A 19,212-nucleotide genomic window follows, 5' to 3' on the forward strand; every position below is an offset into this window, starting at 1 on the left:
CTGACCTTGCCAGAGATGGAGAGCAAACCCTATTGCACTGACAGAGCTGTTCCAGAGAATATGCAACTGGATCTCCCCAACAGGACATGCACAAAGAACATCACAACTTTATTTTCACTTTTAAAGCATGAAATACATCTAAATTTAACTGGGTGGTATTCATTAATATTTTTTCTAATAATAGTGATTCCTAAGCCCAGGCACTGGAATATGTAGAAAGGTAGGAAGTTTAAAAATCTCACAAAATGTTACAAATCAACAGAATATGATTCAAAGGAACTACATTTTCAGACAGCTTCACCTGAGCTCTATCAAGTCAGGCAGTGTATAAGATATCAAGTTGGGATGTCTATAATACATAATTACTTGGCATTCTAATGAACATAGGAGCCTAGGGAGCTGACACTGCATTTCATGATCTCCGAGCACTGGTCAATGTTCTTCTTTATCCTGTAGAATGCTTCCACATACTCAGAACGGCCCAGAAGTTCAACAAAATCTTCATCGTGAGTAATCACCAGAAGCTGAAAGTTGCGTTGGTGTAAGCGGCTCTTTATTATCCTACAAAGAGGGATTATTTAGTGTGCATTTATCTAAATCCCCTGCTAGCGTTAGAGAACTTGCAAATACACAGCACAAAAATACTTCACTATTGATAATGAATGACATGAACCATCGAGTAATCTAATGCTGATTAGCCACTCTTTTTACCCACATTAAAAAAAACCCTCAAATTATGTAAGAATTTTTTTTTTCTTTTCCAGACAGAGAGGGAATCTAAAACTACTGTTTTGCACGTGTATTTGCAGAGGCCAACAAAGATGTGCCAGCTTAAAATATAATTCACTACTGCCAGCTGGGTATTGAAAAACCCCCACTGTTAAGCACCACAAGGAGAGCTCACTTACTCCACCAGGGCATGTGCCAGGGACTCGATGTTTTCTCGGTCGAGGTTGGTCGTAGGCTCATCCAGGGCCAGAATGCCACAGTTGAGACAGAATGTTTCTGCTAGGGCAAGACGGATGATGAGAGAAGCAAGCACCTGAGAGAAAGAAAAAACAACATGAAAATCTCAGGCTTCAAAGTGTTTAAAAGGGATCTACCTGTAACAAGCTGTTTTTAATGCCATTACAAACCATGACTGAAGTTTACAGAACGGTGTGCTGACAGCTCACAAAATGACAATAACTAATTAGTTACTGAAAAACTACATTGAAGCTTCAAGTTTGAATTCAAAGATTGACTCTACAAAGAAGTACTCAAAATTGAAGAGACATTGGAAGTAAGGACTCTAATCTGAGGTAAAGAAGCTGTAACACTGCCATTTACATTACCCCTACACTCTCCTCAAGCCCACCCCACTGCAGCAGGGACGGTGGAAATTTGTCTGTATATCACCAACTTTGAGTTACTGAACTCCTGACTACTTACTGAAACGGAAGACAGTAGGATTTACCACCTTCTATGTTAGTTTTGCATCAACACGCATAATCATATTTACAGGATCTTCTGAACTACTAAAAATTACAGAACCCTTGACGGAAACTGTGCTGCCAAAAATATTTTCCAATTATCACGACTGCTGGCATCACATTTCATGATCAAAGAAGAATTCTCAGAATACCATCTAAGAAACTTCTTCAAGTTTCACTCTCACTTACATAGGACTCTAACGCAACATCCTAAACTACTCTAGGATAGAGTACATTCACATTTAATAGAACAGACATGTGGAAACCACCCTCAGCATGTGTGGGTGAGGTTAACTGTGATGAGCCTCTGACCACAGGTATTGTCACAGCTAGTGTGACATCAGGTCACTTGGCCAGTGTGTGTTATTGAAGCTGAATGGGCAGCCCACAGAGCTGCGAGCTGCCAGCACAGGAGGAAATGCAACGCCTGAAGTATGGCTTGGTGTGATATTGGTGACATGAACTGAAAGGTTACAGTCAGCAGCAGGTGAAAGCAGCAAAACTTGGAGGAAGAGAGATCCTATCATTTTAGACGTTGATGCAGTTGCAAAAAGAAGACCAAGGGCTCAGAAAGAAAAAAACATGGGAAACAAATCAACAGACCTGAAGCTGTAGTAACCTCAGTGGTAACTGGCAAGAGACAGACTGGGAGGGCTTGAGGAGGGAAGTCTAACCCTTCACTCCTGCAGGGAATCAGTCAAGTGCCTATCTGAAACAATGGATTTTGGCAGCCCAAAGGAGGGTTCAGATGTTCAGAATCACATATAACATGCAGACACAGTGAAGGAAAGTTGTGCACAGTAATAAATTAAGAGTTGGAGCTGCCAGTTCTTGGGTCACTTGACTCCTCTGCATCCACCTGAGTCAGTCTGCAGGATCCCTATTATTGTGTACTGAAGACAAAGAGCCTTTTTTTTTTTACCTTTTGCCCAGCACTACATCTTCCTCTCATATCCAGTGCTGTATCTCCCTTCACCATTACTACCCTGTAATTGTAATTTCTTCTTTTGTCAGTGGCTGAGACATTCTCATCTACATCAGAGCGGATTTCTATATATTCAATATCTGAAAATGGGAAGGAGATAGTTTTTATCATTATCAAAAATCTTTCAAAATATCATAGCATTAATGGGAGATAAGAGGTATAATATGTAGTAACAGTGAAAATTTGGTTCAGAACTCCCACTAGATCCATCTTGGAAATTCATTTTCAAAAAGGAAGGAATGAACTCATGAACATCCCCTGTCTAAAAGACATCTAACCTTTGGAAAACACAGAAAAGCAAAAATTACCTCTATTTATCTTGCAAGTTACTACATAATGTGTAATAAAAAGATTATAGCGGTGAAGAACAGATACAGCCTTTAGAATGGAACCAGCTGTTTTCCATCTTGTGAACAAACACTGTTCCATATGCCATGCTCAATATCAATTGGATACACATGGGCAAAACTAAATAAAAAATTATTACATACCTTGTCCTCTGTAAATGCTTCGCCACAGGTCCCGAATTATTTTGTTGATTTCTTCCATCTTCATGCTATGAAATGTCATTATTGCTCTGAAGAACAATAGCAAAAAATGCAAATTGTAAGAGATGCAACCATGGACTGCTATGGGCTTTAAGGCAGGCAGATGCTCTCTTTCCATTCCCTAAATACTTTTACTAAAAACATAGAAAATAGTAGCCTATTTTGAATGCAGAAGTACCTGAAGAATAACAACCTGCCATTGTGTAAATAACTCTACTCCCACAAACAACTCAGTCTCAAGAAGCAGGAAAGTAATGAAGACAAATATATTTGCAGTCAATCGAGAGCAACTTTACCTGACTTTTTAAAAGATTTATAATTTATGTGTGAGGTCTATTTTCAGGCTGACATCAAGAAGATGAATCTGATGTTAAGCCTTCCAGAACAAGAGTGTTACTCTTTGGCACAGTCCCCCAACAGGGCAAACTACAGGAGGAAAGGAGAACCTGAAGTCTCCTCAGTGCAGAGAATTCCTATCGAGAATATAATTTGTAATTATCCAAACAAGCATTATGACAAGAATTATCTTTTTTCTTTAGCAGGAAGAGTAATATAGGATGTCACAAGTATTTTTTAATTTCATTACCCTGGTTAACATAGGAACATGACTTTAGTTCATTAACAGATGAAATCTTACAATGCGCTCAAGAAAGGAGAGCATTTCTAACTTGTCTTTTTAAAGAAAAGTTACTTTGTAATGAAAAAAAATGCTCACTCACTTTATGGCAATGTCTTCTTTCAAAAACTGTGGTGGAGATAAAATATCCTTCTGAAATGTACTTTTACATATACCTTTTCTACCTTTGCTTTTTCACCTGTTCTGGGTAATACTGAGGTATCAACTCTAATAGGTTTTGTTAATTAAAAATTAAAGATTTTCAACTATTTACTTAAACCCCAAGAATGCATTCCTCATCAATATTTATCAAAAATCTCTAAATAAAGTCAATACAGATCATCTGATAGCACGGAACACCCAAGATGTTGGTTTTCCCAGCCACAGATAAAGCTTTGGCCATTAGAGTTAGCATTTTGTCTCACCGATTTTTCAGACGATTACCGATAAGTGATGCTTATCTATTTTTCTTGAAATTACAACACTGTTTTCCTGTTTAGCCTTAAATAGAAACAATAGGTGATTTGATACCACACCAAAAAATTCTAAAAAGGAAATTCTTGGAGTGCATTTCCATTACAGCCGAAAGGGAAGAATTATACATGCTCTGAGCAACTTAGATCTTTGCACAATAAATTTTGGATTAGCTTACATTCTAACATTAATGTTTAATTTTATTTAATGTTATTATTGAAACAGCTTAGAACAGGATTCCTCCACACTGTCTTTTCCACTTGGAAAGTTCTAATTTACTTTGTTTTTCTTCTTGACCATTATGCTGTATCCTCAACCACATAATTACTCTTCTGTGCTCCTTTTTCCAGCATTACTAAACCCTTTTAAATAGAAGGCCAAAATTCCATACTTTATTCAAGACATGGGTGTATTGAGACTTCCTACAGCAGCCAAAATGTTTGTTTGTTTCTTTCTTTCTTTTATCTTTTTCCCACTGAGCACCAGTTTTCTATTTCCTAAAATGAATCCACTGATTCCAAAATCCTTCTCCATTTTCCATCAAGTTGTTCACTGCTATTCCATCATTATAACCAAACAAACAGAATTCTTAAGGAGCCACATGTTTTATTTCGTATGTGGTTATAAATTTTGAGATGCTTTTTTTGGCCAAGACTAGCAAAGAAGCTTCCAGAAACAAGAAATAGAAACAAGCACAAATTTGCTATACTTTCCATCAAATGCCAGACATGTTTCTTATGATCTTACCTTCTTTTATATAAGCAAAAAACCACCCATACTGGAAAAAGGAAAAAAACACTTCTCTATTGTAATATTCTTTAAAACACAATTATTTACCTGAGAAGATGTCATGGGAAGTAAGAAATCTACCTGGCATATCTTACTCATGTTAAGATATGACCAGAAGATGCTAAAATATACTGCTACAGAAATGAAAGTAGAAAGGCCCAGGTTAAAAATGAAGGATTTAAACATTGATTTCACCTTTCCTTAACTCTCTCCAATCATTGCAAATATAATCCTAACATGTACAACCATAACTCCAAATAAATCCTACAGAGAATTGGGAATAAAATCATTATCATTAGACTTATCTATGACTGTATTAAATTCCAATTATTACCATCAATGCATTTACTATATGTAGATTATAGATATTAATGTACAAATTTATTACATCATACCAATCCTGTGCAGTTTCCAGTATAGTTTCATTAATTTGCTTACGAAGTTATACCTTGTTATGTTTTCTTGATATTTACATGCCAGAATTTATAAAGAGAAATTATTATATATCTCAAGGAACCATATAAATTTACTATTTCTAAGTTACCCAGGAAGCCTGAAATTGAAAGCTGCTTTTGCATCAAGGTTATCAATGCTCATGGACATGAAAACATTTAAGAATCACCCTCATTTGACAATACTTACTTATCAAGAGCCTTGTAATAAAGGTCCAGATCTTTGTTCACCAGCTCTGTTGTTCTCATGACAATCATCATGTCCCTGTATTTTTCATCTGCATCTTTGAACTGTGGATCTCTGAGCTCCTTTCTAAAGCGAACAATCTCCTCCTCAAAACCACGCTGACGGCCAAGTGCAACGTGATGGTTCCTTTTCAGAGATTCTATTTTCTCCTCTAAATGTTTTTGTTCACTGTGAAACCATAATTGGTACAGAAGCATTTTGTATTTAATGTTTCAACTTTTTAATCAGGGTTCTAATTTAGTGTTAGCCAGCTGCTCATTATATTGTATCTATAAAGTCTGCACCAGTTAAAATTATAGTACTAATGCCACTGAAATGAAGACATTGCTGAAATAAAAACAGCTTAAAGTTTGTTAAGAACATACTCAAATCACTAATCTGAGTGCAAGAATCAAGTTGACAAGTTCAAATGCTAAAGTGCTATATGTAGAAACACACAAAACAATCAATTTCATAGATGGAATTAAACTGGGATACCAAGCAAAATAGGATAAATTATTTGGTACGCTCTAGCAAACTAAAATATTTCACATGCACGAACCAGCATAGGGATAATTACTTTTCAAAAGTGTTTATTATCTAAGCAATTATACTGAAGTAAACATAAAATTTGCTGCAGGGACCTAAGTGAGCAGACTGAAAATGAGAACTAAATACTCCTATGCAGAAGCATGAATTATTTAAATGTGGATTTATCAGTGAACAGGTATAAGCACATATGTAGATATCTCTATTTCTAACCAGAAGCATTGTATAATTTCACTGAGTCATTTACATTGGTGTCATGGGGATATGAGACAAATACACGTGTGAAGGAGAAAGTGGTCTGCATGAATGGGGGGGAAAAGTGGACCAGGGCACACTCAAACCCAGTGAGTACAACGTTCAGATATTCAGTGAATTCTTGTGCAAAGCACACCATTCTGTTCTGAAGGTGCTTACTTTCTCATCTGGGGGACTTTCATTTCTCCCATCTCCTTCATAAGTTGTTTTATATTGTCTTCAACTTCTTTCAGCTCTTCATTCCTCTTCCTCAAAGTGAGATTATCCTCCAGCCACCTTTCCTGTATCTAACTCCACAGAAAGCAAGAAGTTGTATAATGGTTCAGTACATTGGTTCTCAATTAAAATATAAGAGTTCTGCACAACGCTAAAACACGCTGCAAACATAAAATAATTGACAACAACAAAACTCATCACAGTGAGAGCTTATCTTGTACTAGAAATGGAATATCACGGAAATCAGAAGTATTATTTCATCTTTCAAACTGGAATAACACTTAGCAGTGTTCACTGTCACAAGTGAACACAACAGTAATTATTTGTGAGAATATTAATCTGTGTTTCAACCAGGACAAGTAGTTTAGGGTGAGATTTAACCAAGTCCCCTGTCTCAGCTCTACAAATTAGACAGTAAGTGAAGAGGTAGAACGGAGAATAGACATATTTCCTATAAGGAATGTAAACAATATTTGAAACATAAACCCAAGAATTTAAAGTACATGACAAATCTGGAGTAACAAACAACTTTTGGTACCTACAGCTTGTACTTAAAAAGGCAGGTATCCTCCATATAAAGGTACTCCTGAAAATGCTGACTAGTATCCCAACAGACTTAAGTGTTAGAAATACCATAAGGTGATAGAGATAAATGGTTTTCAAATTTGCACATACCAATCTCAATACTATTTTCAGCTTAATGCATGTATAGCAGCTATTCTGATTAACAACTGATCAAACCAATCAAGAGTAAACTAATTTTACACCACTACCTAGGCAGATTTAAACCAAAACTAGGAATTATTTCAACTATGTCAAGTATACTTTAAACAATTACATCCACCTTTTGAGTGTCAATATCTTGTCGGGTCATTTCCATCTCTTTACTTATCTTCTCCTTCTGTTTCTCACAGGCAGCCAAATGAGAATTTACTTCATCAAGTTCAGACTCCTTTTGCTAAAGAAATATGAAGAAAATGGTATAGGGTTTAAACACGTAAGTACTTTTGATGTTAACTTTTTACTGACAGTTTTTAGATTACCTTTTTATACTCTTCTTTTCCTTGTTGAATATAGTTTTCAATTTCTTTCACATACTTGTTTATATCTTTTACTTTCTCATTTATGATGTTCATCTGCAGGGAAAAGATTTCAAATGAAATGTCTAAGAACATATATGCTCTGTATCAAAGACGAGATATTGGGTAACACTACTGCCAAAGTACAATTCCTTATCTTAACTCCCTTTAGTTTTCTAATAAAGCCTTCAGCTTTTAAAATCCAGAGGCTCCTTGTAAGCATGAAAACGTTTCCCACAACTAATGAGGGCCACTTCACCCAGGAAAAACAAGCGTGTCTCTTGGCAAGGATGGGTGATGGTCATCCTTGCTGTTCCTCTTGGGTCTATTAGGAAGCGCTTTTGAATGCCTTTGGTCACTAAATATTGACACATGTCCCAAGAAGCCTTTTGTCAAGACTGCCAAAGGTTAATTACAATTGAGTTAATGTCCTGACTGACTTGTGTTCCTTTTCTTCCCTAAAAGCTCCATCAATCTAAAACATCTGCTGAAGTCACTGATGTTTCCTAAAAGCAAACTCAGTACCACAGCTTCCATCCATGCTTGAAAAACAATACCTAATCCTATCTCACAGCTATGCCAAGAGCAAACAAACCTTCTCTTGTGTTTCTTTATTACTTGCAGTCCTGTTATTCACTAGATCATCCTTCTCCTGCTGCAGTTTGTCTAATCTTGCATCCAAAGGAAGTACCTGTTCCTTTGCTTCCTGAAAAGTAGTTGGAAAAAGTAAGTTTTATTTTCGCACTCTGTTAAAGATCAATAATTTTTCAAGCAGTAAAAAAAGTGGTTACTTCTTTCTTTTTTGGGTGTATTAAAAAGAGGAAATGTGAAAATATGTATTTAAAAAGTTCTGGAAATTCACAGAGAGACACAACAGTAGCACAGGACAAACATTTAAAAATCCATCCCATTTGCTAGGACTAGAGGCAGTATTAAGTATGACAAGATTATTCTTTTTTATTTCAACGCCAGCCAAGCTAAGGAGACAATTAAGAGTATTTCTCACCTTGATCTCTCTGCATAAGGACTGAACCTCGGTGGTTAATTCCACAGTCTGCTCCTCCAGCTGCCGCCGCCGCTGCATGCCACTGACAATCTGCAACTTCTCGGCTTTCAGCTCATTAACTGCACTCTTCAGCTGCTGAATCTGGCTTTGCTGGTCCTGCTTCAGTTTTTGTTTTAACTCAATTTTACCAGTAACTGCAGATGAAAACAGAGTCAATCTGTTATTAAAGCCATTATTGTCATCCGTATGAAAATTTAACTCTGCATTAAGCTAGTACGACTCCAAAAAACCTGTAACAACAAATTAGGAGAATACAGTTATTTGAGAATGTAAAATAAGTAGACTAGAATTTTAATGGCAAGAATTTCAGACCATTACTTTCAGTATAAAAATGAAGTAACAGGTTGTAAGACCTACCTGTATCCCACAAGTGTTTTTTCTCTTGCTTTTCTTGGCTTACTTGAAGAACAGTTCTACTTAAATCAACCCCTAGCAGCTTAGCCTCCTGCTGAGCAATTTTTCGTTCAACATCCCTAATATCAGTCTGAAAGTATGAGGAAAAGTACCATTACTACTGTATTAGTGTTTAACAATGCATTTTTTCATCTTTGGCATATAAGAACAAGCTCAGACTTAAGGCACACATGACTCAAGACCTTCAAATTTACTTTCTCTTCTGGAGCAATATCACATCATTAGTAGGGTTATGTCAGCCACAGGCTGCTAGGACTAGAATTCCTGATTGTGGATGGAATCAGTCAGTAAGGATGCAAAGGCCTTTGACAGCTGCAGCTCACCTCGGGGCAGCTCCATGCACAACCTGTCCTGTGACACCGGCATTGCTGGAGCCTCGGGAGCTGCTGACATCTCCACCTTGTGAAATGCTCTCAGTCCTCTGCCTGGCCCCAGGCTCTCTAATTACTCTTCCGAAAATCTTTGTGTTGGTAATAAAGGCATGAAGACTGTTCAAAACAGTTTCCTATGCCAGAATAATAAAAAGTGTAGGATTTCTCTTTCCCTTTACAATATATTCAGATGGCACAGAACTGGGAAACACATCAGATGCCGGGAATAGTGAGCTATAATGACTAAAAGGATTGAAAAACACGTGGGTGAACTTGTGGTTGTGCTCAGTTCTGGATTATACTTCTTTTTTTCAGTTAATACAGCACAGAATTGAATCAGAACTCATGGGATTCTGTGGTCCTCAAAAGAAAAATAATTTTGTAAATTGAAGTTTTATTAGTACAAGATCACCTGTATAATACTGTCTTTGAAAGGATTTTAAAATAAGGACTTCAAAGTTTTGTCATATTACTGAGTAAGTGCATATTTAAATGCAAATGAGTATCATTTTACATATTTAAAAAACGTTACCAAAGCATACCTGGTACCTTTCCATCAGAGTTATATCCTGTAAACATGCTTTGGCACCTTCCTCCTCAGACAAATTTGTCTGCAGGAGTAATTCGTATTCTTCTATCTCGCCCTTTAGGCCTGTTAAATCTCTGTTTGCATTCTGGATCTTGTTCCTCAGGTCTGGAATTTCCTTATCTTGGAGTTCAACTACACTTTGCCTTAAATAAAATATAAATCCGTAAAATTTCCTTGGTCAAGAATAGCAGCATAAATTGAACACATTCAAAATCACTAAATCCGTGCTATGATAGTGGAAGACTAAATTTCACTAAAATAGTGTCCCCTTAACCTTGCCCACATTTAACTAAGCTTATGTTACATACCCAGCTAAGGTAATACATCCCTCATTCTATGTGAGATGATACAAACAAGCAAACAAAATCTCTTTTAGCTTTTAATTTCATTACAGCAAGTGCTCAGGAGAGGGCATAAAGCACTGTACATGAGTGCCCTCTTGCGAGGGAAAGCTCTACCTTCATATATTTGCAAATTGTCTCAAAATACTTACTGCAACAATGACATTTTTTAATGAATTACCAAGCCTAAAATAAAGCCTTCTAGATGTCTGTGTAGTTTTTAATAATCAAACTCCAAGCATTGGAAAGAAAACAGCTTCCAACAATATGGTTAGCTTAGTACTTTACCGCAGTGGTTTAAGGCTCATCATTTCATCACGTTTTTTCTCCTTTCTTTTAAGCTCAGACTCTGTTGACTTCAGTTTGTCTGGGGCAAGGCGCAGCTTTGACTGCAGATCACTAATGACATCTTGCAGTTCAGCCTCTGTCTGAAAAACTCTTTGGCAAACTGGACAACAAGACTGGTTCTCCTCTGTCAGTTGTGTAATGAACTGTGAATAAACTGCAGTGGCTCCAGCAAGCACAGCTGGGTGAAAAACAAACAGAAGACTTAACTTGAATAAACAGTCCATAATCAGCTAAATTAGTGTTTCAGGGAAAAAAGTAAAGCTATACATGAATTTACCTCGCTGTTTGGAACTTTTTTCAATTTCATCTTGAAGTTTGTTCAGGTCACTGTCAAAATCTTGACTTCCACAAACATCAAAAAGTTTTGTTTCATGATCGGACAACTGGGCTTCTTTTTTTTTTAGCTCACTACTGGCGTAAGTTTTATCAGATTCTACCGATGCCAGTCGCTTGCTGAAATATCAATGAAGAAACTCTTTTATTACCCAAAACCAAAGATTTAAATTGTTTAAGCAAAACCAAAAACCATGGGAAGGTAATCTGAGATTGGTATTACAGAACAATTTGCCTGAAAAATCAGTAAAGAAGAACTGGTAATCTATAGCATCAACTTTTTATTCATCCAAGTACAGCATAACTGTTAAATTTTAGATCCCCTTCATTTTCTCGATGATTCCTACTCTTTCTAATTAATTGTTTTATACAATCAAAGGAAATCAGGAACAGGTAATTACATATGAACTTGTAATATAGTCACTAACCACTCTGTGACTTACAAGAAAATCAGAGGACCAACAATTCCCAGCCCCAGGCACATTCATTCAACTAGAATTAGTACAAACAACTAAGGATGCTCCAGATTTTGCTACTTTTTTCAGTGCTGCCTTTGACATACTACAAACATTGTGATTTTATTAACTAACACAAACTATATCAGCTCTAAATCACACGAACTCTGCAGGATGTTTTCTCTGATTCTGCAGATAGTTAATTGAACAATAACAAATTAAAGTAAAAAGTATGTTAAGCATATTAAACTTTCCAACATTTAAATTCATAATTACATAAATACTCATGGTAAAATAATCTATTAAATTAATACCTACTTAAGATTAGCAAGAGTATCCCTTGTCTGATTGATCTTTTTGTTTTTACCATGAAGCCAGTCTTCAAGTTGTTTTTTATTGGGGAAGTATCCCAACAGTGAAGTTAGTTCGTCAGAATGTCTTGATTTCACTTTTCTAATCTGGTCTTCTTTCTCTGCCTGGAGAAATAAAGCATTTTAAATGAAATTTTCCTATCTTCAGGTTTATAACAGTAAATGCATTTATTACACTAATGGCTTCTGTGAAGTCAGAAGAAACTTTACATCTGATTGTTGATAAACTCCTGAAAAACACACAGTGTTGGAGGGACTGTATCAATTTCATGTCCCTCTCTAATGAGATATTGATAAAAGCATTACTTTGTCTTTCTTCAGCATTTCCATTTGGGTGATTGTTGTGGTGTGTAGATTCAACTGCTCCATCTCTTGATCCAGCCTCCTAAGAGCTTTGTCCAGGTTTATTTTCTCATTTTGCAGAGTCTGCACTTCCTGTTCGAGTGTTTCTACATTGCTGTTTCTCTCAGCCTTCTTCAGCTCATGTTCCTATACAAAAAATAAAAGCCCAGAAGACACAAACAATTACAAAAAGCAATGAAGTCCTAACTGAAGGAAACAGAAGAAAGCTCTTCAGCTGCTTGGCATCAGCATCAGTAGCTGTTAAAGGAATGACACAAGATTTGTATGGAATACATGCAGGACAAAGGCTGTGATGCTGGTGTGGGGCAAGAAAGCCCCAAGCATATACTGGATGCAGTCCTGGAATACAGTACTGCCCCAACTTGCTCATGCTTTTACCAGAAGCTCACTCACATTTAGTTTGAATTTCTGTATTTTAGTATCTACTGTATATTAAATTTGGAATTACCCTAGTTAGGAGGCTAGAAGAAACACGGTCAAGCACTGAATGAATACACTGCTAGCAAATATAAAATATTTGGATACAAAGGATCAGTTCAGCCTGAACATAAAATGCTTGTAACTTTACTTCATCGGATAAAACACTTATCACCAACTAGCCCATCTCACAGACAAGTTATCTTAACAAATGTAGGCACCACGGAACTTCTAATTCCAAGTTTCTGGCCCAGTAATTTAAGAGTAACCGATCTCCTATTGCCAGCTGTGCTATTACCTTATTTACAACTCACCAAGCAGAAGCAGAATATTCTATGTGTGCATTGTACAAAACCAAAGCAGTGAACAGACCCTGCCTCAAAGGGATGCACTATCTAAACAGACAAAGCATACAAGGCATTAAAAGGGCAAAACTACCACTGATGAGAGTAAACATCAAGGGGCAGTTATGTTTTTTGGTATATTTTTTTAGTGATAGAGAAGTTTTTACTTCCAAAATTCTGTAATTTTTTTCAATTACACACTAACTTACCGTCTTGCCAATCTCCTCCTCCAACTCAGTAATTCGGTCTGAAAACCCCTCCAACTGCTGCAATTCACGTTTTACATTCTTCAGCTCTTCTTGTTTCTTATTTTGAATGTCTGATTTTAGGTCAATGGTTCTTCCTAATCCAGTTTTCTTGTCTCTTATTTCATCTATCTGTTTCTGTTTCATTGCTTCTTTCTGTGCAAAGTCTCTCTGAAAGAGGATTAGTGATCATGTATTCATTATTTTTTCACATGAAAATGTTTAAAAATACTTTTTCATAGTGCAAATATTCACCACAACAAAATACTGAGAAAACTACAACTTGTCCAAAATTTTCTGCTGAAGTGTTTTTAATAGTAAAATGCAAATGCATCACACCAGTAGTGTTCTGTGAGAGCAACTCCATTTTGAACATGCGTTCAACAAAAAGTTGTTTATTTTTAAACCAGTTGCCAACTGTAATTCTTCCTCAGGTTTTTGAGCTTATCAGTGATTCACCTGCAACAGGGCTGCTAGAAAAACCTATCTGATGAACTGCCTGTTCAATAGCCTTGATGACCACTCCTAGTTCCAGAACGAATTTCCATGGAAAGATTCAGGTGACCCATAAGCAAGAATTCTAGAAAAAAATTGGCTTCAGTTCGCCCCCTTCCCACCAACACTTCCTCCCAGCACCACAAAGACCCATATGGACCAATAACACACCAATGGCCAATACAGATTACACTACTTGAACAACAAAATTCTCACCATCATACGATTTGCAGCTTCTGTATCTCTGTCCTGTCTCTGCTTCACCAACTTGTGAAAATTGGCAATGTGCCTTTCAGTGAAAGGTGCTCTCTCAAACCCATCTAATTCCAGCTGTGCTGTCAGAGACTGAATTAGGGAATCCCTGGTCACAATGTGCTCTTGGTGACGATCTGCCTGCAGCTGAAGACGTCCTTCACAAAAAGAAAAAGTGACACCAGTGCTCAAAAACTGAGGCAGAAGACAGCTTTAGGATTCAAAGCCAGTTGCAACTATTAAAGCTTTTGAAACCTTGAAGTATTTTTGAACAACACAAAAAGCTACAAAGTAAAAACAAGCTGTAGGTAGAGATTGCTATTTCAGGTAACTAAAGTTTTATTAATTAAATAAATCAATAATTCAAAAGAAAGCCTCTTAAATCGCTAAAAATATTATTCTAACAAAATAACCAAAGCCCAAACATATTTTATATAAGCATATATTCTGTGACTCAACTACTAGAGCTTTGCGGAAATTCCCATAATCCATCAAAAGCTGAATATACAATTTACAGAAGAATATTACCCTAAAACCCTCTGACTAGTCCTCAGTCCTCATGTGAGACGAGGAGAATGCTGGGCATTCAGCTTTCATGTTTTTTTCTCTGTTATAAGACAAAATGTACAACGTGTTGCAATTATAGCTCACCAAAAAATGGGCATTAGGAACTCCAAGAGAAAAACACCAAAACTTGTCCACCAGCAAGACTCTCACACACCACTGTGCAGCTGAACCCAAACTAATACATATTTTAGGAGTTTTGTGCAGTTCAGATCGCTTCAATGATCAGTAGTTCCATTTCAGACCTTAATTACATGAACAAACAAATACAAGATTATAAATGAAGTCTAAAATACCTCGTTCAATAAGCAGCTCTGATTTCTCACTGTTATATCTCTGGCACTCTTTAGTGGCTCTATCTAAGTCACGCTTACAGTCCAACAATCTCTTCTCCTTCTCATTCACTATTCTCTGGTGGTTCTTGTATCTATCTCTTAGTTGTTCATCTGTTCCTTGAAAAACCTGTACACCACATACAAATTTGTAAGTCAATTATTGGTGTTTTAAAAATGTATCATTTTTACCATAACAGAATAAAAGAAGTAAGAGATAAACACCTCACATGCAGAATTTCTATACTAAGACATACAGTTGGAAAACTTGCTGCAAGCAAAAATGGAAAACTATTTTTCATAGGCTGACAAAGTAAAATAATCTAAGTTCTCTGTCATAAAGGCAACCTCTTTCATCTTCTGTTGCAAATCTTGATTATCTTTTTCCATCTGCCGCTTCCTGCTCTCAAGGGCCTTCACGTCATTGTCCAACCTCATTACTTTTGTGAGGTTCTGTTCAACTGCTGCCAGAGAGCTCTGCAAAAAAAATGTGGTAAGAAAAATATTTCATTAGTTTATGAATCCCATAATCAATTATTCTAAGTGCAAAACCTTCAGCTTTATTAAATACATTTTAATAATAGGGAGTATTAAGTTTTAGTTTAGTTTTTGTTTTAGTTATAGCTTACAATAGTTTTAGATACCAGTTAAATTTGAGAGAGATTTTAAATTAAGTGACAGAAACCCAGTGCTGCTACAAGAATTCTGTTCTTAAACCTTCAATGACTGTTTACAGAGTAGAGCAGTATCTGCCACGTGAGTTGAGGTATGCTTGATTCTGCTTCAGGGCAAAGGATTAGATATAAAGGTGTAAGATTTTAATAAAAAAATTCATCCAGCTTTCACTTTTTTTATTGTTTTGTATTGAAGTATTAACATAATCCTCACGGAAATTACCTTTAGAGGCTCAAGCTGGCTCTCAATTGATTTTACATTCTCCTTAGAAGCAGCCAGTTGAGCCTCTCTATTGCTGAGATGATCCTGGATTTCCTGTGCTTTCTCTTTATTCTGTTTTAGATATTTCAGTTCTGTCTGACACTCTTTTACTTTCGAGGCCTGTTTCAGTCGTACCTGACGCAGAGCTTCGAGTGCTTTGATATACCTTTAAAAAAAGCAAAATTTCAGCTTCTTTGGAATTGCAGCAATACTGATGTGTGAAACAGTGCCTTAGACATTTTCATTAATATTTATGCTATGAGAAGACATTTTCTTACTTAAGTTTTTATTAAATTACAATAAAGGCAAAAACCTTGTTGCTGAAAAGATCTCATCAAATTTTTGTTTCAGGGCTTTCCCTTCACTTAACGGCCAGTTGGATTCTTCTTGGTGGCAGAAAATGACATTGTTTAGCACAGCTTTGGAAACACCAAGGGCGCTGATCATCTCCCGATCTATTTCGGCACACTTGGAACTCAGACTGACCTTCTCACCATGCCTACTAAGATAAAGCAAATCCCCAAAGATGTTACTGGTAAGTTCTTCAAAATGTGAACTGCATTTTAACAGTATAACATAGCTGTAACATACTGACTCAAAAGTTTAACAAGTAACAATTTTTAAGCACATAATTACCATGTTCAACAAATGCATTTACACTGCAAATACTTGAAGTCAGACTGTTTCGCATTTTATAACTCTGAGGAACCACCAGAGGGGGCAGGAAAACTCTTGAGTTAAGGGAATACACTTAAGCAGTAGAGATGGGAGTTAAACACAGGACAAAAGCTATTTGAAACTGAAAATGAGCTAAAGGTAGTAAAGCCTACATACTCGGCACAATGATACTTTTAAACTGTATCTGACAATCATGGAATCATGGAATGATTTGGGTTGGAAATTACAGCCCATCTCATTCCCTATGCCCTGGGCAGGGATGCTACTCACAGAACCAGGCTGCTCCAAGCCCCATCCAACCTGGCCTTGAGCACTTCCAGGAATGGGGCAGCCACAGCCTCACCACCCTCATTACTAATAGAATTTTCAAACAAATGCAATTCAACAGATAAACGGATTTCTTAACTCCATGGATATCAGATGTAGGATTTTTCAGTCACCTAACAGATAACACAACGAAACTACATACCTTTATAATCTAAAAGCACTAGCAGCTATGTCAAGGAATATATTATGTAATTTTATCTGATGCATAAAAACATACCAAATTTAAACCTATTTTCATGCCAAAGTATGAAAAAACACTTAATAACTTACTTTGTTCTAGTAATGACAGATTCCAGTGTTTTAAAATCTGGAGTCTTGCCTTTCTGGGTACAGATCATGGAGCGCTGGACAGCTACGAGCTCCCCATTGACATCTCGAAACTGCAATCGAATCTGAGCTCTAACATCTGTTTCATTTGCAATCTTTAGTAGAAATAAAAAAAGAAACAGAATGAGGGAAATTCTTCTCAAGGTCCAAAGGCATATGTGTCTCTCCAGCTGGTGGGGTATGTACCCCCATCTCTCTGCTTTTCCTCATTTCAGCTCATCTGCCTACAACTTCAGCATCCCTGTTTTCTTCTCAACCTCAGTGCAGTGGAGTATTTTACTTAGGAGTAAACACACACTACATCTAGTCACTATGACTTACCTTTGGGTCATGAACAAAAGTTTTTCCTTTGGTGCCAGGAGGAAAATCTCCAGTGGATATATATTTAAGACATTCAATAATAGTCTAAGGAAACAGAAATAAGTATATAGTTATAATGACAAATTTAGAGTAACCAAGATGGACTACAGGCAAAACCACAGTAACAGCCCAAACATTTACAAATGAGTTAAATACGTGAGGAGATTGAAATAACAACTACATTTTTGAGTATCGTGAAAATACGATACTTTGCAAAAGCAGTTTTAATCAGGATCTGGATCAATTTCCTATGAAAAAATATCAATCAGTGCTCTGCAAATTCCAGGCATGAAAGCAGATCTCTAATAAGGCTAAAGAACACCATATTTACAGTAAACAGCATGACTTTTGCAATATTACTAACACCTTTCTGCAGAAATCATTATTCACATGTTGAGGCTTTCCAGACCTATTTAAAGCTCGAATCCAAACATACAGCAGGCCTTACCGTTTTTCCTGCACCATTTGGTCCCACCAAAATAGTTAATGGATTAAAGAAAGTGATAATTTGCTTGTCCTTATCCTCTACCCCGAAACTTCTCACTCCGAGGATACTCATTTTCTCAATCCTCGACATTTCTGCTAAACTTCTTCTGTTCCAAAGTCAGAGGTGTAAACACTGTAAATCCTGTAAAACAGAGCTTTGTGAAATCAGCAGAAATCACCAATATAGGCAGTATATTACCGGAAGCTGAATAAATACCTATACAAACACAACATATGATGAATATATTTAAAAACACAGCTAAGGCTCTTCCGTTACAGCTCAAGGTACAAAACTTATGAAGGCAAAACCTTGTTTTTTTCAAACTGAGCAATTAATTAACTCCAAGTGCCATGCTATGTATCATGAAATCAAACACAATGGCCCCACCTAGCCCTTTATTCCACATCACAAACACTATGCACGTGCTTTCAGAATGCCCCAAACACAATAGAGGCCCCGGTATTTTTTCCCTTTGATAACCCACCGTTGTACTGAAACGGTACAACGTGCAAGCTTTATCACTGCCTGTTTCTCTCCGGTGGTACCTGCAGCACCACCCTGTCCTAATTCCTGCTGTGAGGGGGAAGACTCTGAAGCTTTCGCAGGCCATGGGGCACACGCTACCGGGCAGTGCACGGGTGGGAGCTGCTCCGGGCCCTGGAGGGGTCTGGGGGAGATAACTGCGACCCCAAGGCCCGTCAGTGACCCAGGGCAAGCACGCCTGTGTGGGGCGCGTACGGATGTGTATTCCAGGGGTGCTACACGTGTGTACGGCTCTGTATTCCGGGGGTGTCCCACGGGGCCGATAGTCCCGGCTCGACCCGCCCGCGGCGCCTCCGGGTGTGCCCGGCGGGGCTCGGCCCGGGAAAGGGCATTTCCTGCCCGGCGAGAGGCGGCAGCGGGGCTTTCCCGCCCGGAGCTCCGCGCGCCGCCGGGGGCGGACGTTTTCCACGACAGGCCCTGGGGCGGCCCTTCCCCTCCCCGCTGCCTGGGCCCAGCCGAGCCGAGCCCGCCGCGGCCTCGCGCCCCCAGCCCGACCGCCCCCGGTCCCTGCAACCCCGCGGTCACCTCAGCCCGCCGCCGTCCCGCGCCCCGGCATCCCCCGCGCAGCCCCGCCCGGCCACTGCAGCCCCGCC

General features: G+C 37.8%; 1 protein-coding gene across 2 annotated transcripts; it reads right to left on the minus strand.

Moving 5' to 3' along the window:
- Positions 1–87: 87 nt before the first annotated feature.
- Positions 88–19,212, minus strand: RAD50 (RAD50 double strand break repair protein). Of its 2 annotated transcripts, XM_085073489.1 has the most exons (26): positions 19,145–19,212; positions 18,038–18,217; positions 17,551–17,634; positions 17,173–17,324; positions 16,211–16,399; positions 15,859–16,063; positions 15,310–15,438; positions 14,926–15,091; positions 14,030–14,223; positions 13,283–13,489; positions 12,256–12,438; positions 11,897–12,054; positions 11,068–11,243; positions 10,731–10,968; positions 10,055–10,244; positions 9,085–9,211; positions 8,668–8,861; positions 8,257–8,367; positions 7,626–7,718; positions 7,427–7,540; positions 6,526–6,653; positions 5,527–5,751; positions 2,949–3,034; positions 2,395–2,537; positions 909–1,042; positions 88–561 (listed from the first exon to the last, which is right to left on the minus strand). In XM_085073489.1, exons 2-26 carry the CDS (start codon positions 18,164–18,166, stop codon positions 375–377), a joined length of 3,942 nt encoding a protein of 1,313 aa, XP_084929615.1. In that variant the 5' UTR covers positions 18,167–18,217; positions 19,145–19,212; the 3' UTR covers positions 88–374. The 2 variants fall into 2 exon arrangements, with proteins under 2 accessions (XP_084929615.1, XP_084929616.1); XM_085073490.1 differs by lacking the exons at positions 88–561; positions 909–1,042; positions 2,395–2,537; positions 2,949–3,034 and adding an exon at positions 3,062–3,133.

Source organism: Lichenostomus cassidix, chromosome 13 (assembly GCF_008360975.1).
Source record: "Lichenostomus cassidix isolate B80296 chromosome 13, HeHo_3.0, whole genome shotgun sequence".
In the NCBI taxonomy this organism is placed as follows: domain Eukaryota; kingdom Metazoa; phylum Chordata; class Aves; order Passeriformes; family Meliphagidae; genus Lichenostomus; species Lichenostomus cassidix.